Source organism: Seriola lalandi, unplaced genomic scaffold (assembly GCF_002814215.2).
Source record: "Seriola lalandi dorsalis isolate HSWRI2012SDOR001 ecotype SW California unplaced genomic scaffold, Sedor1 jcf7180002054224, whole genome shotgun sequence".
Classification (NCBI taxonomy): domain Eukaryota; kingdom Metazoa; phylum Chordata; class Actinopteri; order Carangiformes; family Carangidae; genus Seriola; species Seriola lalandi.
In genome coordinates this window covers 12,534-37,777 of record NW_019524777.1, presented here as the reverse complement: position 1 = coordinate 37,777, position 25,244 = coordinate 12,534, and the positions used below count along the sequence as shown (strand labels likewise).

General features: G+C 42.2%; 1 protein-coding gene across 1 annotated transcript in view; it reads left to right on the top strand.

Moving 5' to 3' along the window:
• The window catches only part of ncanb (neurocan b), a gene marked incomplete at its 3' end in the record, with an annotated part of 86,558 nt that extends 61,691 nt beyond the window's left edge, over nucleotides 1-24,867 (top strand). The window contains exons 9-10 of the mRNA XM_087173444.1: nucleotides 3,523-4,722; nucleotides 24,751-24,867. Coding sequence (XP_087029570.1) covers nucleotides 3,523-4,722; nucleotides 24,751-24,867 — 1,317 coding nt within the window. The remainder of the gene's footprint in view (nucleotides 1-3,522; nucleotides 4,723-24,750) is intronic.
• Between the last annotated feature and the right edge of the window lie 377 nt (nucleotides 24,868-25,244).

Below are 25,244 nucleotides of genomic sequence, written 5' to 3'. Positions count from 1 at the left end.
CCACAAATAACACACCCTTGGCATCAGCTAAAAGGGGAGGATACAGAGTAAGACTAACACTCTCCCACAGACAGCCAGAAGAATGATTCAATAAAGGTGCTAGGCTTCTCTCACTGAGCAAACGTAGGCTTTATTAATATAAACACTCACTGCTTTGCTACCTGAAATCCGATGCCACCCCTCCAAGGTATTAATGAAAATCCAAGCATTAGACAGTATGCATTATTCACAGCCGTATCCAATTAACGTGGAGGTTGGACTGTCTGCCGTTCGCTCTCACCTACATCTGTGTCTCTGCCAATTAAGCTCCGGCTCTCTGAAGGTAGGCGGTAATGATCACTGCGGCGAGGATGAGCAACACGAAAGTGGGGATGAGGAGACCGAGGAAGGTGGGAAGAAAGGGGAAGATGGAAAAAGGGGGGTGAGGGGGAGACGTTTCTTTCTTTAATGTTACCTGTTGATGGAGAGCTGCACAACTGATGTGTCTTCTTAAACTAGCATCAGTGAGGTGAATTAACTCTGTGATTGCACACCGCAGGCTATCCTTTGATTCTCAATACTCCTTAGTAATTGATGGTGCCATGTTGCGTCTTTGATTGAGGGGGATGCAAGGCTTGGCACTGCAGACAGGTCAGGCTTTAGATATCAAATTACTGTTTTTTGAAAAAGGGTCTCTGAATGGAGAGAAGTAACTTCCATTATTTCCCCTGCAACTCAAAATATTTTGAACATTTTTGGAATGAAGTATTACATTCTCTAGCTATTGCTAGAGTGATCCACATCCAACAAAAGCATGTAGAATATGAGTGAGCTCCACATGCAAGTCCTGGCTGTCAAAGAAATACACGTCTGCTTCATGCCAGTCTTGTCAACCCCAGAGACTGAATTTGTGTGATAGAAGACAGTGGGGTCTGTACCCTGACACTCAGTGTAGATGCTCCAGACATGAATTATATGGCCATGCAATAACGTCTCCTCAGTGTTTTTTTTTTTTTTATTAGATGCCATATCTGCAGATGGGCTGAGGTGGCACTGGTACCACTACCACCGCTCTCTGTCTCTCTCTGTCTCTCTGTCTCTCTTTCAATCTCTCTCATTGTCAGCTTCCACTCTCACAATTTAATATCATGTCTGTCTGACCCGAGGGAGTCTCTCAGCCCGTTTACTCCGGTAAAGTGGAGTCAACACAGCAGAACCACTCACAGTGGAAGCACACAATTACTGTCTGAATGGGGTTTATTATAAGATTGTTTGTGTTTGTGGTTTTTCCACCAAACAGACTTAAAGCAGCATAGCTGAACTTTAGCCGTGCTCCGAGTAGCGCCATGAAATCAGCCAAACCTATGCCTAATTGTCTCATTTTATTTATTACATGGGTCATTACATAGATGATCAAACCAGATTAATGCGTTTAATTATTCTCACTTTCATCAGTGTGTGTAGTAAAAGTATGTAATTGGCTATTTGGATTATTAATAGGACAATTACGCTGGCGTACATGGCTCGTATGGAAATGAACCTCAGGCTCATAAACCTCACTTAGGCATAAGGCAACAGCGGACTTTATGAATAATTTACATACATCTTAATACTTTATGCGTGGACATATTTGTATATGTTCTCCCTCTCGTGGTAATTTGTTGTGCTGGGTTGTGTTGCACATAACTTCCCCCTTCTCAGTCATGTTCACTGAACTGAGGACAGCCAAACTGAGCTTAGCGACGATGATGGTAGCAACTAGTTCGGCCTCTCAGTAACACAACGGTACTGCTGCTCTAAAAAAAACACACACACACACACACACCCTCCGTGAGTCACACATGCAGACAGCATGAATTATTGATGGTGTAGACAGAGTCTGGTTTAAAGCTGCAAGCTGATAAGGTACAGTGGACCACTTCATCTAAATAAACAGGTCTAGATGGAGCTTGTTTTGGACCAAGTCATTTGCTTATCTTGTTGAAAGTGCTCCTGCGTTTTTCCGGATGGCTTCTCTCACCACGGGCAAATGTATTCCAGCAGGAGGTTGTTTGGGTAAAATAATCTACAGGGAAAAATAAAAACAGGGACAGAGAAGAGAAGTACGAAATTACTTTGAATACATCCTTTCATCCTTTTGGTGTGGGTCTGTATCTGTGTGCATGTATTTGTGTATGGGCTTCCACAAGCAGTGGCCCCCATCTCTGTCTACAAAGTCCAGTAACTTTAGTAGCCACACTGATCAGAACCAGTGGTGATGAAAAAAACCCACAATATCCAATTTACAGTAAATTACAGTTAGCGGCTCCTTCCGTTTTACTACAAAGAAAGTTTAGCTGAACATTTTAAAGTCTTTAAAGTCTTTTTTTTTTTTACAGACTTCCAAAACAGGAGAATATATTAGATACAATACTGTACAGACTGTAGGAAAATGTTGCTGTATTAATACATAAAAAGTCATGATGGAGCAGTGTGGGGAAGACGAGAACTAATCTAGGACTGTAACATTACCTGCTGTAGTAATTCAGTTTCCATGTTATTTGGTGAACGATTGCAAGAATGAGTAAGAATTGCACGGCGGCAGCAAGAAATTGCTGTTGTGTTTTGAGGGTTATTAGAATTAAGACAGCCAAGGAGTGTCACTGTAGACTATATAGTAGCAAGACCCACATCTGGGCCTGGATTAAAGGGCCTGAAAGCATATTTTCTTAATTCTCTCTTATTTTCACTATTTATTACAGTGAGCGATGGACTCCTACATGCACCTTTTATGAGAGTTAAACCAACTGTGGGCATTTCACATAAGTGGTTTCTGTATTTGTGTTTTTGTCTGTGATCTAATAACTGGTTTGAAGTGGATGGACTCAGATCAGAATCTGATGTCAGTTTTAGGGTTGTCAATCAAATGTCAATCATATTTGATCAAATCAAACCCACAGAGGCCTGATGAAGCAGATTAGCTGAGTTTTTGAGTATTCGGTTTTTAATAAATAATACTTAGGTAATACCTAAAAGCTTTTAAAGCAAACTTTAACTTTTATTGTTGCTAATTTAGTGATGAATGTGTAATACGATAGAGAAAGGGGTAACATTTGTTAACAAGTATTCTGGGGCTTTAAACCTTTTAGTACTTTTCTGTTTCATGGTAAGATCCATGAACAGTGGGGACACAATCCCAAAGGATGTGGTCTGAATTTGATACACACTGCCTGCAGAGAGTTGATTAATTTTACTATCCAAAACAGAAACTGGTTTGCCGTGTGCACAGAAAAAATGTGCATACGCAGTAAAAACAAATCACCGACATGGTTCACACACGACTAAAGTCCATACTGGTGAACAGACACCACACCACGGACTATAGTCCATGATGAAGATACAGTTTCATGTTTCCATAGTAACGGTAATGGTATGTCATTGGGCTCATGTAAGCCAGGCTTGAGTTTATAATTGCTTATTCCACATCCATAAAATTAAATCCACCCCGTCCCCTGATAATGGATTCATATTAATTAGTCTCTTCTGTCTCTTTGTTCCCTGTAGAATTCACTGCATCAAGTCCTGATGAGAGATCGTCTCCCAGTGACCATGTCAACATATCTGGTCCTCAGGGTCCCAGAGGAGGCCCAGCCTTTGCTCCTGCCCCCAGCAGCCAGTTTCGGTGGGCCGTCAAGTCCATGCATGGCGCTAAACTAGGCCCCCCTGGAAATGTGGCCTATGTGGGTAAACGTCCCACCTGGGAGCCCATGGAAGCCAAAGCAGGGCCCCTTGAGGTGATGACTCTGCCCACCTCCCTGCGACAGGACAACCCAGAAAATTATTCAGGCGAAGGAAAAGACCAGGACGGAGAAGACACTACCACAACTCCATCAGCGACTACAACTACACCAGGGGAGGAGAAGGGGATAGAGGGGAGTGGAGAGGGGAGCAACTTTCCTAGTGGGTTTGTGAAAGTCCATAACTTGGACAGCAGTGGTGTCAAACCGAGTCCTCAAACAGAGTCTTCACTCAGCCGAAGTGAGCTTGTGACTGCGACTGAGCAGACTACTCTGTCCCAGTGGCAGCTAGTGGAACAGCCCACCACCCCACCTCAGGACCCCCAGGAGCCTGACACAGCAGAAGAGGCCAAGGGAGAGATCCTCTACGTCCGCCGGCCTACTGATAACCTCTCCTCTGTCTCCTCACGCAGGGGAGAGGGTAGCTCAAATTCAGGATTTACTCCTGTTTATCGGAAACACAGCAAAGGAACAAGCAGAGAGGAAATGGTGACTTCCACACCCGAAGCCTTGATGGAGGTTCTGACGACCTCTGAGGTGACCACACCGGAGCCTCTGACGACCAGAGACACACAGAGGACAGATCCTACCACCACAGCAACCAGCGCAGAAAATCCCTCCACAGAGGAGCCATCTATTTCCATTTCATGGGTTCAGGAGGAAAAAGAAAGTGCACCCAACCGGCAGGAGGATCAAACTACTCCAGCACCCAGTGCGGGATCTCAAACGATTGCAGGGGTCATTCAGTTGACCACCCTTGCGTCTGACTCCATAGTTGGCGCCACAGAAATGGAATCCAGGTCTGCAGTGTCCGAATCCTTCGTGGTGGGAAGTCGGTGGACACCTTCCAAAGGTGTGAGCCAAAAACCAGAGGAACACAAAGCCGGGGAGACGACAGACAACAAAGACACAAACAACCCTTTTGGCATTCTCGTACCCAACTGGGCCTTTGGTCTCATCCCATCAGGTATGTAAGCTCCCCGGTGTTCGCAATGAATGAACTGTACTGTCATTATTATCTTCATGATTATGAGTGATTACATCATCTGCAGCGATTTATTTAATTATGTATGCAGCTCAGTGAGAGCCAGAAACATCATGCATATCATCGGCATCCTGAGGTGACGTACAGTGCAGTAACAGCAGCATGTTAACACTGCCGCACGCCCTCCACCTGATTTCACAGCCTCTGCTCACCAACTCACATATATATATATATATATATATATATATATATATACACACCTCTATTTCCTTACTCTGTCTGTCTCTTGTCATTCCATTCTACATCTCTGCTCTCTCTCTCTCTCTCTCTCTCTCTCTCTCTGTTACTCTGACATACATCATGCATTCTTAATTCAGGCTTGTTCTTTCTTTTTGCCTTCATATCCGTTTCCCACTCCATCCCTTCCTCTCTGGTTGGTGTAGCGACAGCTCCACACAGAGAGGCAGTGCACTGAGGTGAGACCAGCTAGGTCTTAGTGAAGTAATTAGTGGGTCAGAGTGAGTGCAATTAGGTGAACTGGAGAGAGGCAGAGATCCTAGTCCCCAACAAATCAATGTAGACACAAACTACAAGATAGGACTCGTAATTGACTGCGGTCTGTTCTCCTTTCTCATTTTCTAGTTTGTTCATGTTCACTCGTGTTCAGTTCAACTTTCTTCTCTGACTCTCTATCCCCTGAACTTGTTGTTCACGATAATAAACCGTGTCAGTGCTGTTTGTCTCATCATGCTCTCACTGATTCTTTTGATAGTTAGTGGATATGCTACTGTGGCAGATAACCACAATGTAAATTAACATAACAAAAGCTGTAATCATAGGGGCACTCGTCTTTTTCCTCGTCTAAATTTGTAAACTTGACAATCAAAATGTGTTTGCTTAATGTTTAATGCGTCTGTCGTCCTTTTTATTCTGCGTTTCTGCTCAACTAATGCCACTCATTCATCCTCAGCTCAGTTTATCTGGTATTTTCTGGGTTTTGAAAATACATTTTTTAAATTATGACTCGGATCATTAGTCATTCTGCTCAGCAAAGTGCAGTTCTCAAACTTTTCTTCATGAGTCATCACATGGACAGGTCAGAGCTGATAGGGATTCAATAGTTGCATTTACATAAAGCCTTTTATGCCACTAATGATCATGAAAACAACCTTTTAAGGGTACATTTGTCTAATGTTAAAACCTCAGGAGGAGGAAACATTCAGACAGTCACTTAATTCTGTCAAAAGAAGTGGCAAAAACCTTTTGTAATAAGTTTTACAGATTAATATTTGTATTGTATTGTAGAATTCCTTCCATTTTCTATGTTTTTGAAAAGCCGTGCTCTTTTTTTTTTTGTACCTCACCACTTGATTGCCTCCATTGTTTGGTCATTTACAAGCACACTCCACCAGTGGTAACTATTTTGTGAGTAGTCATTCTTTCTCAGAGGAGCTATCTTTGGTCAGGTGATATCCTCTTGCTTGCAGGGGGATTGTGACATGGGGGACTTGCATTCTCCCTTAAACGTTGGTTTCAAAAGAAAACACAGCGGCAAACCAATAACAGCCCTGTTTGCTTGAGGGGGTGTAATCAGTATATTTCACATTTTCTGAAACCTTGCTGTAGAGCATGACCATGAACCCTTAGATAGTCATTTTATTGAGTGAATGTGTAAATACTTTGAGATTGATTCAAAGAAAACTTTCAGGTTATATAATTGCAGCTCAAGCACACTTAGTTCCTTTCTTTCTTCAGATGAAATGGTAGTCTCAATACTCACTGTATCACCCTGCTGTCTATTAAATAATATGAAAATTCAAAGAAAACAGTCAGTACAAGAGCACTTTTTTGTCTTCATCAGTATTACTCCGGTGACATTTGAATGGAGTGAGTGGGCCCAGCTCTTGTTAAGCGATTAGAAGGATGAGACCCCTCCTTCTGCGTGACCTTTTGTAGTTGTCAGTTATAGTACCGGGAAAATTACAGCAATGGTTGTCTGCCCATTACAGCAGAGAGATAGAGGCAGAGAGGTGGGAAAGGGCGGGAGGACAGACAGGGGAGGTAGAATAGGGGGAGGGGTGTAGAGGGAGAGAGGTGAGAGTGTCCTCCACAATGCTGTGGGTAGGAGTACATAAACCTCTTTAATCAATGATCAGAGACTACACTAACACAGTCCCACGGGCCTCCAGAGAGCATGTTGTCCTTAATCGTCATCTTTCCTTCTTCTTTCTTTCCTTCCCTTCTGTCTTTCTTTTCGTTCCTCTACTTCCTTCCAATCTTTATTCATTGTGTGTTATCAGAACAGTCTCAGACCCCCTATTTGGCCATATATCAGAGTGATAAGACACTGGTATATAATGCCACATCCAGCATTTCCAATTCCCCATCGCTATGGCCTCCAGCTAAACCCACACAGATGGGTGGACACACACACATGAAAAAATAAATATATGTGAAGAAACAACAGCACGCCAATCTTGCTCAGGAGTAAACCTCGATAATCCATCCCACATGTCGCATCATCACACACACACACACACACACACACACACACACACACACACACATAGAATATGTCTTAATCCTCCAACGAACACTATGAAAAAGTAAACACATTTTATTTTATTTCTTTTTTTAATTAGTCATATCTTCATTTCCATATTGTATAATCCTAAAGACAGTATTTATGGAAGTTTGTAACACTGCAAAGACGGTACAAAAGTGGTTGTCAGTCCTGCGAATTCCAACAAGCGCGGAAATTTACCAAATGGCCCAGAGCGCTGGCATGCGGCCGTTTCGAGTGACGAAGCAAGGCGGGTGGATACAGTGATGTCGGCTGTCCGTCCAGCCTTTAAATTACCAATGCCAGTCTGATACTCTGGCAAACAGACTACAGGATACCTCTGAGTTATTGCCATCTTGACTAAAGCCTTGTACTGGGCTCAAGATGGATCAGACCTCTGGCAACATCAATAACACGGCAGCTAGCCCTCAACCAAATTAGAGTGTTAAATTTGGAGGAGAAGAGCCAGTAGATTGAAGTGTGTGTGTCTGTGTGACTGTGTGTGTGTGTGTGTGTGTGTGTGTGTGTGTGTGTGTGTGTGTGTGTGTGTGTGTGTGTGTGGTTGGGGGGTGGAGGTTGAAAGAAGGAGATAAATGGAGACAGGGACAGGCTGGGGTGGCATATTATCAGTATGGGTCTGTGGATAGATGTTCAGTTTGTCTGCTGGCTGCTGGAGTCCTCGGATAGGCTGTCTGGAGCAGCGAGAGGGCACATTCTCAATTCTGCATATAGAAGTCTATTGATTTTCCTGCCTCTGCCTCCCTGTGTCTCCCATCTTTTTTTTCTCTCTCTTCTCTGTCTCTGCCTTACTAGCTTTTTTCCATCTCGCTCGCTCCCCATCTCCCTGACTTTATGTCTTTTATTACTCCTCTGGTCATTGTTATGAGTCTCCCTGGCATAATGTTTTGATAGCCTCTTGAACTCCAATGCGGTACAACACAAGGCAGTCAATTGCCATCTAACCGTATCTGTCCCCTGTACGTTCCTCAGCCTCAGCAGGGTCCTCGTCACGGCCTTTTAAAAAAAGAGTCACCTCCCTTTAAATCCATCCACTGCCTAATCTGTCATCCTCCTATCTGCTTCTTGTCTCCAAGTTTCTCTTCTTCTTTCTTTTCATGGTGTAATTCCACCATTTTTCCATATCAAACACTGCTGCTGAATCTAATCCTGTACTATTGGCTGCTGCTTATTAAATGAATGGAATTTCTTAAAGAAAAGCCTTCAGGGACACTGGGCTCCATCGTGGTGTGGGTTGAAACGGCGTTACACACCGCTCTGTGCTGACTGAGCAGAGGCTCTTTGTCTCCTGTTAACCAGGGAAATAACGAAGCAACCACAGTGTTGAAAATGAGCTTAAGTAGACTGTGGTGAGAAATCACACTGAGCCTTTTGTGTAAAATGATGATGCATAGCAGATTAAACTCCACTGAGTTTGCTTTAAGTCCCTAAAGTCATACTCCCCGAAAACACCTATATATATTCTCACCAGCACCCTCAGATCAGCCTTTATGTCAGGAGCTCTGACCCTGGGTCTACAGTATACTGTGGCTAGCAATGCTAACCTGATATTACGGGCAGTGGAGGCCACCACATACTAATGTGTGTTGTTTAACCTTGTTTGTGGGGGTAGAAGAAGTATGTTTGTACACAGGGTACCAATGGGGTTGGTGAGAGTCAAAAGCCATTTTGCAGTTGGTGTTTGGACACAATCAGTTGCAATATGGATAAGCTCCTCATCATCTGCCGACGAGTATTGGACTAAAACAATCTGGACAGCTTGTAACACCTGCAGTAACGTTAGCTGCAGAGATAAGCTGTTCTAACTCTATCTGCACCAATCATCGTAATGCAGTCAGAGAAGATATGTTAGCTGTAGCTGGTTAAAGGCTAAGCTAGTCAAATAGGCTAGGCTACAAGCTAAACTGACAAGGCAGCGACAAAAACTAACATCTTAAAGTCACAGTGAAACAGCAGTTAAAGCAACTTTAACTGTAGAAATGTGACGCATTTCCAGGTGAAACGGAATATAGGTGTCGCGAGAGGGATTTAAATCAAATCCTTGAAATTTAATTGGATTGTGGGAGAAGTGGGTGTGGTGTCAACAAAATTTCAAACACACACCCCACCGTATGTATGACATTACATATAACGATACATACAGTAACGATACATATGTACACATGCATCGTTAATGGAAGGTAGCAAATGTAATGTGATGGAGACTGCACACAGAGACAGTAACAGAACAGAAGAAGAGTGAAGAGATTGAAACAGAACCTTGAGGAGGGAGAGAGAGCGCAGACGGACATTATCAATCTCTAGAAAGTCAAGATGTGTCACACATCACTGCCACATTTGATGTTGAATTTCTTCTCACAGCAGTTTTCAGCCTTCAGGAAAGCGTTGTTTACACGTGTGTAAGCACAGCAGATTATGATACACTCTCCTCAATGGACCAAGTCAAGTGCTGAACCCGGAAAGGTCATTGAACATTACAGCGAGCATATTGATATGAAAGGCAAATATTTGCTGCAAATGTTAAATTAAAACAGGGTTGTTGTTTTTTTCTGTACAGCTCGCACGAAGCTCAAGTGAAATGTCTGTTATCACTGTTCACTGACATTTTGGGGATTGAAAAGTTCATTTATACATGTAACAGTCAATGAAACAAACAGTTGTTTGTAAAGCTAATGCACCATCAGAATTCTGCAATGAGCCTGAAAAAACACAGAAAAGCTGTCTCAAACAGGCATTCTTATGGCATCATAAAAATGCTTTATTATCTTTGCTGCCACAACAAAACCTGGTGATTATTCAGCCTCTAGGAGCCCCATCACAGGCAGCTGTATTTTATTTTCTAGATTGTATGACCCACAGCTCCCATTATGGCAGATGAATGACTAACTCTCTTTGACTGTTACTGGTGGCAGATCTGCAGCAGAATTGAAAAACAAGTTTTGTTGTTGTTGTTGTTGTTTTTATGAATATTTTCTCTTCTCACAGCCCTGTAAAGATCAGTTGGGAGGCTGACCGAAGTGCTGCATTAACTTCAGTAGCACAGTAACAATGGATGCTTTGCTGTGGTTTATTGTTTCCCTGGGCGCAACGTGTGCTTTTTAATCATGTGTTTGTATTATTACTACACTGCCTTATGCTCTCATATTCATAAAGCATTGTTGTGAGGGCATTTGTGGTCTCCCTCTCACATTTAACTTTTGTTACCTTTGCAGTTTTGGATTGGAAGTTTACAATCATCAGTGCTATTCCCATATCAGCCAACAATAATGAAGATTTGTTCCTCTTGGCTTTGGATAAGACGCAGTCAAACCAACTGGCTCAATGAAGAATAAAAGTAGTAAAAGTAAAACATTTAACCAGATGGCAGATGAAACCATCAACTGCTTGTTGGAGCATTCAGGCGTTGTCATCTCATTTTATTGTAGTCATTTTCATTTAGCCGTCTCTGTAAACTAGATAAGAGAAGACCTCTGCTGAGCCATATGTCACCCCATTAAAAACACAGACAGTGATTCACAGAGAAGGGTTGGGCTTTTTTGGGTTTTTTTTTTCCTTCCCTGATGCATCCCTATCTGTGAGTTTTTATTGTCAGGTACAGCTTTAAGGCCCCTGAGGGTGCGTAGAGTTTCATGAAGCAACCAACAACATGACCTCTGTGTGCCACCAATTGGGGAATGATGGGAGGGATGGATCGAGACAGAGATCTTGGCAGGCTGCTGTCAGAAGGAATATAATCCCCTGTGTGGAGTCATTGCGTGGCTGTGCAGAGCGGGAAAGACTAACCTGGATGGGTTATTTGGGTAACTGTTACAGTGGAGCAATTCAGGCATTATCAGATTAAATGTCAGGAATCTGCTTCCTTTTACCGAAAGAATATTTCACTTTTCTATCAGCACCATGCAGGTCTGTCCTCTTAGAGGGCAAAGAAGGGAGGAAAAAGTAACAGTACACAGTCAGATCAGTTTCCTTCTGCATTTATTACCTCTAAACGAATATGATGTGGGTATGGATTTATTAAGATGTAAAACTGCTCACCACACACAGTGGAAATAGTGGGTCTATTATGCCTGTAGCACATCCAACAAGATTTTGAATAGAACGGTCGCTGAAATGTGACTCTCACATTTTCATTCTCCATTTGCCATCAGACACACACATATTCGCCTGCGACTTATCCAGTCAGACATGCAGGCACACGCTGACGAAAATGGAGCCGCCTGCCATCAAGGTTAACAGTGAAATGTATGATTTCAAATTGAGGTATTTTCTAGCTACAGAGGAGTGGCAGCGGAGAGGATGAGTGCACCCAGCTGGGGTTTTTGAGCTGCCAGATTGCCTGACTGACTTCACTCACTCGTGCCGGCGCTGAAGGCAGAGAGGAGCAGTGGCAGGGGTGTTTGCCTCCTGGCGTCAGTCACAACGCATCATGCAGCAGCCAGCCCACAGCGGGTGGAAGGGTTGAGGGGTCTCTTCATGTAGGGCATGTCAAACACACCCATAGATCTGTCCCAGCAGGGAGGATTCATAGACAGGATAAAAATGAGCAGTCTCAAGGAAAGGAGGGACTCTAAATGGGTGCAGGTGGTGGTTATGAAGGTGTAAATTACAGAATCTGGTGAGCTATAAAGAGAAAGGATGTGTTTGCAAATTATATCACTTAGAGGAATTTTGCAAAGCAAACTTCTTTTCAACTGGCAGTGGCACTGTGAGGTCATGTAAAGTAGACTAGCTCTTTGTTGAGTTTTAACCAGGTCTCCAGACAAACCCTCCTGCCGACAGCTTGCTTCTCCTGGTACTGCTGCTCTGCTGTCAGAACAACTTCTTGATAGTTACCACAGTGGAATGTGAACATGCAGGCAAGGGAGTATGAGATGCCCAATCTGTGTCTGTGTGCGCGTGTGTGTGTGTGTGTGCGCGTGCACGTTAGCTGCTTTTCCTTTCTGGTTTAGAGCCCTTTCATTGTGGCATTTTAGCAACACACTGTGTGAGCAAGGGAGCAAGGTCAGTGAAGGCATGTCCAAGCATACTTGTTTTTTTTTTGTTTAAATTGGCTCAGCACAATATGTGCCAGAGGTTTAGGAGAAGTAGAATATAAATAGGAAGGTTTGGTGATTAATCATTGTCTTCTCAGCAAGTCACATTATTGGTCTCATCCCTTTTTAAGCATCTGTGCCAATCATAGAGGGACATGATGAAACTGGCTCACCAAATGGAGACAAGAGAAGAGTGCAAATCAGCTTCTCCAAGCAGGAAAATAGTGTTACCGTCAGCTTCAGACTGGCAACACACAAATATCCAGCACCACAAACGTGTTGTGAAAGGCAGATGATGTGTCTTTGTAAGTTGAATTTATATTTGTGGAGATATTGAAAGGCTGGTCAGCTTGTTTATGGTAGTGATGCATTGTTTTAAGGTGAAACACAGTGATCCACACAATAACTGTTCTGTACAGGTACAACTTGATTCCTGAATCATCCCTGTCAGATTTAAGCGAAATACTTATACAGTCACTGTAGTAATTACAGTATATTGCAGTAAAAAATTGAAGAAAAGAAAAAAATAAATTAGATTTTTGTTGTTGCTTAGAGATAGTTTAAATACAGATACATTAATAATAAATTTTGGCCTAAAAGATGAGTTTCATGTGTAGATTTTAAACAGAAATGAACTCAGGTAACCACGATGGATCATTGTGCAATTTGACATGACACTAAGCAAGGAGAAACTGCAGCTACATGTCTCTCCTGTTGCCTTCAGATGGATGCAGGGATTTAATTATCTGAAGGAGACACAATGGAGGAGATACGCATTCTGGCTGTAACCACTTTGCACTTGTATTTCTGATGTTGATTTGAATCTGTAAAGTGGCTTGGGAGTATGTAATCAAAGTGTTTATATCCATTACTCAGGATTATTACGTAATGCTGCACATTTTAGTCACCAATGTTGAATACGCTGGCTCATAGAACCACGTTAAAAACCAAGTCCCCCAACCTGAACAACCGTATAGGGCTTTTTTTTCCAACCCTCTGAAATAGTGCCCCTAGGGCAGCAGGCAGTGGTTGTCATGGTTACAATAATAAATGGTCATGGCTCGTTTAGTTTTAGACACAAAAACCTTAATGAAGATCAAAAGGTCATGGTTTGGGTTAAAATAAGTACTTCTTCAAGATTAGACAATCTTTGTTGTCATGGTTACAATAGTAACAAAGTGGTTAAGGTTGACGATCTGACAAGGATAAAAGAAACAACGTAAACTGCTAGTTTCACATGGCAATCGAACACCAGTCTCCTGTGTTTTGTTGACCCATACATCCACCCCAAGCTTTGCTGTTCTATACGCTACATCACCAGACTTCTTCTTTTGCTCCCGCCATAATTACTGCAGCCGATAGAAGTCGCCTAGCAATAAAACGTAACTGTGGCTCGTAATAACCTGCTGCACAGACAACATTTTTTACTGGAGGATGGTCCCTTAAAAACTGAGTAACACGCAGATCCAGACAGAATAAGAAACTCGCTGCTTCCATGGCTTGATTTGCACACAAGCACAAAAACACAATACGGATGGACAAGGCGTATTTCATTCCATAATGATTTGTCTTTGTGCTTTTGCAGCACTTTTTTTTGCAAAACCATGAAAATCTGAAGTAAGTGTGTACTTGTAGTAAACTGCACTTCAAATTGGAAAATCCACTGCTCATCTCTCATATAATTTGATGGCATATTAATTGTGCATGCATGCTTGATTGCACTGGGGTGTCACTCGATGTGTAACAATGCATGTTCTTTCCAGTAATTGTACAGTAAGTCACAATATGAATAATTCAGAATACATCACTGAGAGTAACTGTTAGTGACAGTCTTTTCTGCCTACTCTCAGTGTAGTGTGTGCATGAATTGTTGCTAGATAATTATTAAAAAAAGGAGAATGCAGTTGATTCAATATTCTCATTTCACAAAGCCCTTAAAATGAGAGCAAAGACACATTGAAGAGAAGAGAGGGGAAAAAAACCCAAAGTGGATAGAATGTGTTTGTGATGATAAGCCAGGATGGATTATTTTCTTGCCACTCTGACAGCACAGATAATGCAATTTATTTAGGACGAATGGAGACACCACAAGTGCCGCTCTTGTAACAATAGACCCTCATTTTCTTTGTCAGTCTCGCCGTGCAGGCCTGCTGATTCGGGTTGTATTGAATTGCTGGCATGTTTCTCTTCCCTGGTCCTCTCCAGGCTGATTCAGTGTGACGCCCAGTCCACGAGGTGCTCACTAAGAGCGCATCGGCTGCTTTCTGCTGTCTCAGGCTTCTGGCACTGTAGCTAATTGCAAGTGTCATGCTTTTTCATAGTTTTGTGTGTGTGTGTGTGTGTGTGTGTGTGTGTGTGTGTGTGTGTGTGTGTGTGTGTGTGTGTGCGCTTGTGCAGAGAAGAGGAAAACATTTTATGCAGTAGAGAAGAGGTGTAGTTGAAAATGGAAAGTTTCAGTTTATAAAGCGGACTGTTGATTGAAATAGAATCTGAAGCACTGTCGTAAAGTTGTCTATGTGAATCTTTTATTATTGAATTTTTGTGGACTTTTATTGTGAAAGTATATTCTAACTCAGTGTTATTAGACCTCTTTTTCTCTCTCCCCAGCACCGTCTCTTATGTTACATACACCTGCAGGGTTCATTTACACCGTAAAGAATTGACTCTAAATTGATAATAGCTCTATTTTAATAAATAATAACTTGGAACAGTGTAATATATTGGCAAGGTGGTCATAGTCATCTGAGAAATCCAGTGTTGATTGCAACGATAAGTGTTCTCATTGCATTGCTGTAATGGATTTCATTACATGGAAGGTTTGACATCACAGACTGCAGTGTTACATTCAGTGTTGTTTTCACCCCTGGACAGACAGACACACACACACACACACACACACACACACACACACACACACACACACACACACTCACACACACACAGGTGTGTATGTGCAGCCAGACACAGGGCACCACATGTGGTCAGACAGACAGAAATAGCTGCTCCCTCCCCTGCAGTGCTCATCAATCCTAGTTTGTCAGAGGCTGCCCTTCTCAGGCTCAGTACAGTAATCACATCACTACACCTGCTCCATCTACAACCTTCCCTCTAAGATATGAGTACAGTCCCAAAAAGTGTCCTGCGTGGCGTCTGCAGCCTTTCAAGTGATCAGGTTGGGTTCAGGTTCTGTTTCAGAAGGCAACTACAGTAACTTATCAGTTGTCCTTGAGCTCTGACTTCCTGAACAGGTGCTCTGATCTCCCAGTGGTGGAGAGATCAGCAAAGTTTTACATTATTACTCTGGACAACAGCTGACTTTACACTGTATGTTTCCCCTTGGATTAATAGTTCTGCAGTTTTGTGGCCTTTATAACAACATGTCCAGATTAATTTCATCAAGTGCTCTTTCTTTCACTCGGCTCTATATCAAATTGGATATAATGTGGCTATTTTCCTCTTATGCCCTCTTGTCAAATTGTCACCAAATAGTGATCTTCCCTTCTAACATCAATTTCTTTCTCTCTATTTGAGTAACTGTATCTCATGTACAGTATTCCAATGAAAAGCAAAGATTTTTTTTTAAATCTTGCAAAGGAGTACATGTTTTTGCCCTTTTGTATCCTGTTAATAATATCATGTTCCTGCAGGTGTATCTAGTCTACCACTGGTTTAAAGTGACGGCTGGTGCAGTGGGTTAAAGCGGAGAGGTGGAAACCTGACTTCACGGAGGCAGGTTGTGTGTATGACCTCATAGCCTGGAGGAGTTTGGTGTAATACTCCACAATGCAGACCGTCAGCCTCTGCTCACATTAGATAGTTGGACTCTGCAGACGCTGACATCATCAGCTCAAACCAGGGCAGCTCCGCCAACAAGTAACTGTAACCTCTGTCTGTCTCCATCTCTTCTCTTTTCCTCCTCCAACTTCTCGCCCTCCCTTTCCGCCCTCGTGGAGCTCACCTCTGTAAATCAATCATTTTGAAGTTATCTGAGACTGCGCTGGGGTCTGCATCTCTGTGCTACAGAGAAGTGTTATCTATATTTCAGCAGAAATAGGTTTCATATTTCCCCTGGTGTGTATTCAGCTTGCCTTGGCAGTAATTGTAGCTCATCTGCAGTGAGTGACTCGCCTGTCTGGGGACATGTTGATACATGTCCTGTCCGTAGGTCTGTCCATCCCGTCAGGGGAGAGGTGGAAACTTGGAGTCATCAGGTCATACAGATCATTGAGTTCACAGTAGACGTCGGCCAAACAGTCATTACAGCGAGTCACTGGCTTCACTTTACCTGGCTGAACTGTAGGATGGGTGTAAGTTTCTTCATGGAAGAGTTCATGTTACAACACTTTCCTGTGGTTAACATCAGTAATTTTTTTTGTGGTTTTAATCGTCATTCTCATGTTTAACAGTAACATTATTGCCACTGTTGAGATGAGCTGAGAAAAAATGGTGACGCTCTCAAACAGAAGTCAAGCAAATAAAGGAACCAAGCTTATGGTGTAATGGCAGCTGAATGTCCCTGGTTCGATTCCAGCTGTGGATCTTTATTAATGTCATACCCCTCTCACGCTTATGTCCCGTTTGTCTCTGTGCTATCAGCTGACCGGTGAAGACAAATTTTCCAAAAAAGAATCTTTTAAAAAAAAAAAAAAACGGTTAGCCACATTAGACAAATAGAAAACAAAAGAAAAAACAGTAAATTATTTAACCACCAAACAGTTTACTGTACAACTTCTTCATCCAGCTTTGACCTACTGCACTTGCTGTAGATGTGTTGTTAGAATTACTGACTTCACGTCTGATCAATCGTCCCACCATTCGTTTATTTCCCTGTTGGATGTTGCTGTGGCAGTGCCGCTGTGTTTGCAGATTTCAGTACAAATATATCAGATAGATGTTACGGCCAAATGTAGGAAAATAAGAGCCTAGTAGCGAAAAAATCAGAATTTTCCAGTTTCAGTCACATTTCATGCACTTTGTTCCTTTTTAAAGTAACTGAATTACCTGCAGAAAGGTCTTAATTTAGCTTTGCTCCAGATTGTGTTGTTGAAGCAGGTTCAGGTGACATGCAGGGCTGGCAGAGCCACTTTCACTGATACATAATGTATGTTTTCTCTTGCTCCGCATCATCACTAAATGAATAAAACACATGTTCACTGTAGCCATCCTGCAAGTGACAATTTAAATATTTCACCCTCCAGACGCAGCGAGACATTACAGTGATGACGACAATGACTAGATTTAGGAGCGTACTTTGCAGTTTAGCGCAGCCATCCATATGGTGCTAACTGTTCTGTGTGCCTCAGTGCCTTTTAGGGATGTACTGTAGCATTAAATTTTAACGGGGCAGCTATTGCTGGGCCCAGGTGATGGCTTATCACGTTCATAGAGGGGGAACACTTGAACAGGCCGAGGCATGATCTGTCTCAGCAAAGCTATTACAAGGTTCAGTGAGTCTAAGCACAGCAACGCGGTGGGTGATAAGCAGGTGTATATACAGTAAATGTAAGTGCGTGTGTGTGCAGTTTTCGTTGTGAGTGGGTGTGTGTCGCACGTTTATTTGTGCAGAAGTCAGTGCTTCTGTCAGCACAACCTTTTCTGTGGGCTTCCATTCAGATGAAATTGCTAACCACTCAGCTTCAGACTTCAAGGCATTTCCGCTATCGCAATCCTCTTTTATGGTCCATTCTAAATCCAGGGTGTATGTACGAGTTGACATCGGGGAGTAGATTCCCAAATATGCCACAACGCTAAGATAATCTCTCTCCTGAGAGGCTTAGAAAAAAACTTAAGATGACCTCATAGAGCAGGAAAATGTCACACACAAGAACATATTTAAAGATATTCTGCATGGGAATGAAGAGAAGTTGCAGTATCTGTTCAGCAGACTTTACTTTATCTACTTAGTGTATATGAATTCGTGCCACACCACAAACCTCAGCCCTGAAAGCTGAACCCCTGTAAGCCTTCATTTTAGTTCTGCCCATCTCCATGTTGTGTTTATCCCTCCCTCCTCTCTTTTTGGACTCCAACTTTTTCTCTTTCTCTTTTCCTTTCTGTCTTTCACACAGAAAAAGAAAGATGCACAGTGGGGATGGAAGAGGCGACCTATTTTAAGACCGGCGTGTAATTAATCATAAGCTAGCAGCGAGCATTAAGAGAGGAGGAAATGTATGATAGCTCCCACTGTGACTTCCTGTCCCTCCCTAGCTGACATTTTCTCTGTCTCATTCCTCAGTCCACCTCTTCCTCTTATGCTTGTGTTTCTCTATAGTAAATTTTAATTTGTATCCTCTCCTCCCCTCTTTCCCATGGAGCATGCAAGTTCTCTATCTCCTTCCTCTTTCTTTCCCTCTTTCACACTTTTTTATGTTTCTCACTTGCATATTAATTTTTATTTAGTGATCATGTTCACAAACATTCCTAATTAGCAGCAAAATGTCAAATGTCATCCACAAAAGTAACAGCCCCCGTCACATCCCGTTTTAAGTTACGTGTTAAGTTACCTGCTAATGGCTGATTCATCCGTTCATGCAGAAAATCCAGAAAATGCAGAAAGATGTTGTTGTAGTCACACAGTCCATAACCCCTCCGTCTTTTCTGTGTGCTGCACATATGATGATACTGCTAAGTGAGCAGGCCTGTGTTTGCAGACAGATGGTAGAGAACACAGTCTCATTTGTGTGTAACATGTCTTTGCTAATTGTCTGATGATTGGATCAATGTCCTATTCTGCTACAGCTCAGCACTTTGTATTACTGCAGACAGCTCAGTCAACATTTATCAGTGCTGGTAGATGGTAGCTGAGGAAAAGTCCTTTTCAACTCATTATTAAAGTAAATTTGCTGGAACTGGTCAAAATATGTCAATAAACAGTGTCTTTAGTGGTGAAAATGGACCAATAGGAAAACACTTTTAGGGCTTTTAATGCATTCAGTGCGTGCCTGCCCATACACATGTATAAACACGGTTATCATGAACTAGCTTTGCTCCAAACTTCCCCCTATTAGTTGGCAATGACATCCACTTACTAAGATGAGTCACTCTCATTCTTCATGATGGCAAAGAAAACCCATGTGCAGTATTGATGCAGATATCAACAGGAAGTGGAGCTACAGTGTCACTCTCTGCGGTGTGATTGACTGGGGGAATGGTCATGATAAGTTCACCTTTTTGGCCCCTGAAGCCCTCCTCGCTAAGGCTACTAGATGACGCGGTCCTTAGCTGTCAGTTACACTGTGTGCATCACTGCTTTTTCCACCACAGCAGATACATGTCCGCCTGAGCTGTGTCTCAGAGTGGATAGACGTTTGTGTGGCTGAGATTTAATACCATAACTGCATGCAGAGATACTCAGATGTCAGACTTATCTTTTGACAGTACAAGTGTGTCTCAGGCAGATAAATGCATAGGGAGGGGTTTATAAAGCTCACACGTACGTTGTGAGATGTTCCTAACTTTATGTAACCTTTTTTTTTTAAAAAAAAAAACAAATATATTGGTATTTTGAAGAAAACCAATAAAATTTTAGTATTTTTAACAGAACTCTTGCCTCAGGCAGTTCAATCTTTGCCTCAGCATATTTCATTCGGTCGGTCAAATCAGTCCAACACTAAAATGTCTCAATAACTACTGGATGGATCGGCATTAATGTTTTACATTCACAGTTCCCAAAGGATAAATTCTAATAACTTTGGTCCTGATTTTCCTTCTAGCGCAACCATGACGTTGACATTTGTGGTTCAGATATTTTATGCACAGCTGTGAAATTAAGTTCAGACATCTATGTTTATGTCGACTTGTAATATCTTTGGTCATCCCCTGACCTTCCATCTAATTCGTCAAATATTTTGTTTACTGATATATTTACCATACTTTGTGTTTAGTGTTACCTAGCATGCTAACAAGCTTCAGCATTTTTGAAGAGAAACATTATAGATAAGGTAAATAAGGTAAACATTAGATGTGTTAAACAACTCGTTAGCATTGTTGTGTGATTGCTAAACTCAGCATTTAGCTCAAGGCGCTACTATGCCTAGGTAAAGCCTCACAGTGCTGCTTGCATGGCTGTAAACTTATGTTTGATAGGTTGTACTGTAGCAGGAAAAGCACAGGTGATATAAATTTCATTAGCAATGGCTCAGTTCCATTAAGTGTCCCAGTAAGCCCTGACAATGAGCGAGCATGCACAATACCAGCACCCTGGAAGTAGCTCACCTATATTGAATATAATGATATATACTGTGATGCTGGTGGTAACACCTGTGCATCTCCTGATATGACATCCCAAAATGCCCACTGTGATACATGTCCACTGGGTGGTCATTATAAGAAGATGTCCATAGCCTTGTTTTTTTTTTCCTGCTTTTAAACAGGACAGATCTGCTGTGTGTATTTGGTTTCCTCTCTGCCTCGGGTTAGTGTCAGCACTGTTTTTTTCTTGTAGATCTTCATGCAAACAGTTTTGCATTTTTGAAAGGCTTGGTGATAATAAAAATTCCCCTCTCTGTTTTGCCTTGGGCTTTTAAACACAACTGGTTTTAATGGCAAGCACCTGTAACCAAGGAGGGAGCCATTAAACCTTAAATGCTGCTAAATCAACACAGTATATATTGTGCATTAACCAGTTTGCAAGCATGCTGTCTTTTGTACATGAACAAATTTGTTCTGACAAATTTCTATGACCTTCACAAATTTTCAAATTAACAACAAGTTGAGAAAAAAGGCTTCAATGTTTTCAGGCTGGCTAGAAAACGGTGTAGCAGACAGAAGGGTTGTAATGTCTTCATTTTACACCTTTCTAGGCTGATTATTTTACGCCAAAAAAATCAATGGCATAGAACTTAAATGAGACCTAAAAAAGAGAACGAGAGATTCTGCACTCTACTTTTGGAAAATGTTCACACAAGGGGAAACTGCAGTATTTACAAAGTTAGTTCCTCCAGCTTTCTTAGTGCTCTTGTCTATATTAGATTTAGACAGCAAGTATGTGACCCTGCTAATCTAGGCTAGCTACCTTTTTAGCTGTTCACACACACACACACATACACACACACACACACACACAGACAGACACACACGCACAATTTCAAATTATTTTATAAAATGTCACCTTGATCTTTCAACAAAGACGTTGAATTTCACAGTGGATTAGACAAAACCGACCACTTGGAATTGAAGGTACTGTTGGCATTTTTATAGAAAAGTGAGGCTGAAGCCACCTTGAAAAGTTTATTCTACAGAAGTGCAACATTTTTGACGTTTTGGACATGTCACTCTGAGTGAGCGTAGTCGAAGTTTGAGTCAAATGGCTTTTCACGTCACATCACCTAATTTAATTGCTAAAGTACTTGCTGATAATACCCCCACCCCCCGAAATCACCCATGCTTGATGTGACGTCAGAGTGCAGAGCAAAATGTGGCAACAGAAAAACAATAATTTGAGCAAACTTTAACAACATAGAAGCAACAATTATAATGAACAGTGAAAGTCATATCACATTGGGTCTTTTCTATGGTGTTGGAAACAGATTAACATCATGAATTATCATAATTTAGAGCATTGGAGAAGCTTCTTTGAAACTGTGGCCAGTGAAGCTCCAGGCTACTCTTCATTGGTGGTTAAGCTACAGGAACACTACACTTTTGTTGGAAGTAACAAGCTTCAATACAAGCTACTCAGTGCCTAATACAACAAAGTTATATCACACCGAAAGACATGTACTGTTAAGTAATGTAATACATAGATGCAGTTACATACTTTGTGGTGTAATTAACCTCAAAACAAATTATTCAGGTTGTCAGACCAGTGCAGTGCACCTCCATACACTTCACTGATAAAGGAATGGCTCACAATTATATTACACAATAAGCAGGTAATGTTATGTTTCACTGTGATGAGGCCCCCCGAAAAAAACTACCTGGTTGTCAGCTCCAGTCTCCAGATTTTACAGATGCGGTCACTGAACCCACCGTTATTGCCGAACACAAAGCTGCTATTCAGAATGAGAATATGGACTGCATTAGAAACTTTGCTCAAGCAAATCATGGATCTACTGCATTGCTCAAATTCTTGGGCATTAAAAGAATTTCTCCTTCCCAGAGAGATGGTCAACAAACTATTGAGGAGAGAAGCTTTGTGGATATACACACTAAACACAGCTGAACCATGTTGTTGTTTTTTTAAGATTTTATGATTGAACTGTTGATTCTGGTTATGAATAATATTGGGCAGTGTTGTCTCTCACTGTAGCACCTTCCTTCTTCAGTGAGTGCTGTCATAACATTGGCCTGCAGACTCCTCCTACCTCCCACTCCTGTCAACCATGAAGAGATTTGTTGCTGATGCAGTACGCTTCGAAGTTGCCCATCGTTTCAGTAAAGTTTCACCTCTGACTGTTGTCAGAAGTCAATTAAATGACTTTTAAACAGCAGCATCATTAAAAACCAATCGAAGGGTGAATGTGCATGATGTGATGTGACGTGGCTTTTTGAGAACAATTCTTGGCTCTTAAAGTCTGACTGATTGGCCTCACCTGCAGTTGGAGGCAGAGAGAGCGGAGCAGAAAGTCAAAGTCTTATTCTCCTTATTCTCTTAGTCTTGCCTTCCATGGTTGGGGTGAAGGCTCAGGTTAAGTTATGGTCAGGCATTGCACTGAGAACTGGCTTGGGTGGGGGTGAGGTTGGGCGGAGGATAGGCATCACAAAAAGCAACAGGCTCTGGTTAGTGATATGTTTGGGCAGAGGTTGGTGTGGATGTAGCATTTTGTTGCTTCTAGACACATTACATGATTATTTGTTATGGTACCCTAATGCAACTGGGAAACGTAGTTAAGGTAGCAGCTTCACAACCTTTGGCATCTTTATTCCCAAACACTAATAATTTAACATATAAAAAATTTATTTCTCATAATGTTTTTCTGCCGTAGTTTGATGGCTGAATTTCGAAACATTATTGACTCTTACTAAGAGGATGGATGGATGGGTAATGACTCCAACAGCTCCTTCCCTTCACCTCTCTCCTCCATTTCATCTCTTCCATTACCTGACATTTTTAGACCCAACCAGGCGCTCACATTGACCATGTTCAGTGTACGTTTTTTATTTTACATGTCATGCGCTGCTCAGCACCTGCAGATTTTACCTTTTCCATCAGTATATCATTAACCTTTAAGCAATGTTATGTTTTCAGATCACGTGCAATGTTGGGTTTTTTTCCCTCTCCACTGTTGATTTAAGAAATGAGCCTGTCTCTAATGGTTTTCCTCATTCAGCGAATCACTTTTATGTATTTTCAAAGGCAGCCTTTCCATCATCTTCCCTGCCCAGTGTATCAACATCAGCCTGTCTGCAGCGGTGGGAGTCCATCACCCTGTTTCACAGGAAATTGAACATACACTCACGTTATATCTCACCAGCATGCAATGAGTCAGGGTCAAACAAACATCCAGAAATGCGCACACATATGCTTGCAGACAAATACACGCATAAACACCCACACACACATATAAATGAGAGTATTCCCAGACTTCCAAGGGAACTGCACTCTGTGTTCTGCACAACATCTTCCTGCTCATACATGATTAAGTGAGTCTGGCTGTTATTATGGAGAAGATGCAGTGTATTAGATAGCCTGACAGATTGTGTCAGGGGCTGCAATCCTATCAGGATTGGATAATAAAAAGACACTTAATCTAGCCAGTTCCCCACAGTCCTTCTTTGCACTTAGAATAAAAAATCCAGACTAGTGGCCTGCTCTGAGCTCTAACTGTCCTTGTCAAATCCTCCTCCTCCGTCGCATCCTAAAATATAAGAGCAATAATTATGACTTAATCTTCTCAATATCAACCATTCATCCGCCAAAACATTTCCCAGGGAAAGGCATGAAGTTATAGCCCTGCAACATAAAATGTGTTTATTACTTCCTCTCCACCGCGATAATGTGCCATAAAAATAGGTGCACACCAGTATGCATGACTGGGTGATGATCAGCTAATTTATGAGGACCGTGACTCATCAGTAGGACCTGGGATGAGAGGCAGGAGAACGGCAGTAGGTGGTCGACTCAGCACATTGTCCTTCGCCTGGCGAGCATCAGTCATGATAAACAGGGGCGCGACAGATGCAACAACAGCCAATCTGTCACCCTGTAGAAAGTCATAGAGACAGGGATAAGTTTACGCTCTGTCTGCCCACTCTACTCTTCCTCCGTCTCTGACTGACAGCAGCGAGGAGAAAGGTTATGTAAGGACAAAGAGAGGGGCATAATACTGTCTCATTGCCTGCCATAGTTTTTTAACATTGCAGGCACTTTCGTAATGTTCTTTCTCTGTAGAAAATAGATTATAAATCTACATTTGTCAGTTAACCCTCCTCCACTCTCTATGTATCTCTTTACAGTGGAGAATAACCCTTGCCAGACCAACCCCTGTCTCCACGGAGGGAGCTGCCTGCAGGAAGGTGACGGCTATAGCTGCTACTGTCCTCAGGGCTTCTCCGGGGAGAGCTGCGAGATCGGTGAGTTACTGCCAGGTCAGGTCTGAGCGAGAGAAACCTCAGAGGTCAGCAGCTGCAGATAGATATTGTGTCACTGTGGCATAAGGGAAAGAGAGACGGACATATGCTGAGATAACATTCAGCATATGTACTCTTCTGTGCAGTGAATTCAGGAGAAAGATGCCAGCTAGTTTCCCTCTGTGGGCTTTGTTTTCTTATTTTTTAGTAGGGCCCTGGATCCAATCACAGTGCACTCAAAGCAAAGAGGAGCTTTCCTGTCAGGTTCAGCAGTTTTGGATCAAGATCCCTGACTGAAAGCGAACGGGGAATATCCATATGCTGCAAGTCAGTCAGTTGTGACAGACACTGCTGAATATGGGCTGTATGTGCTCAGCTGT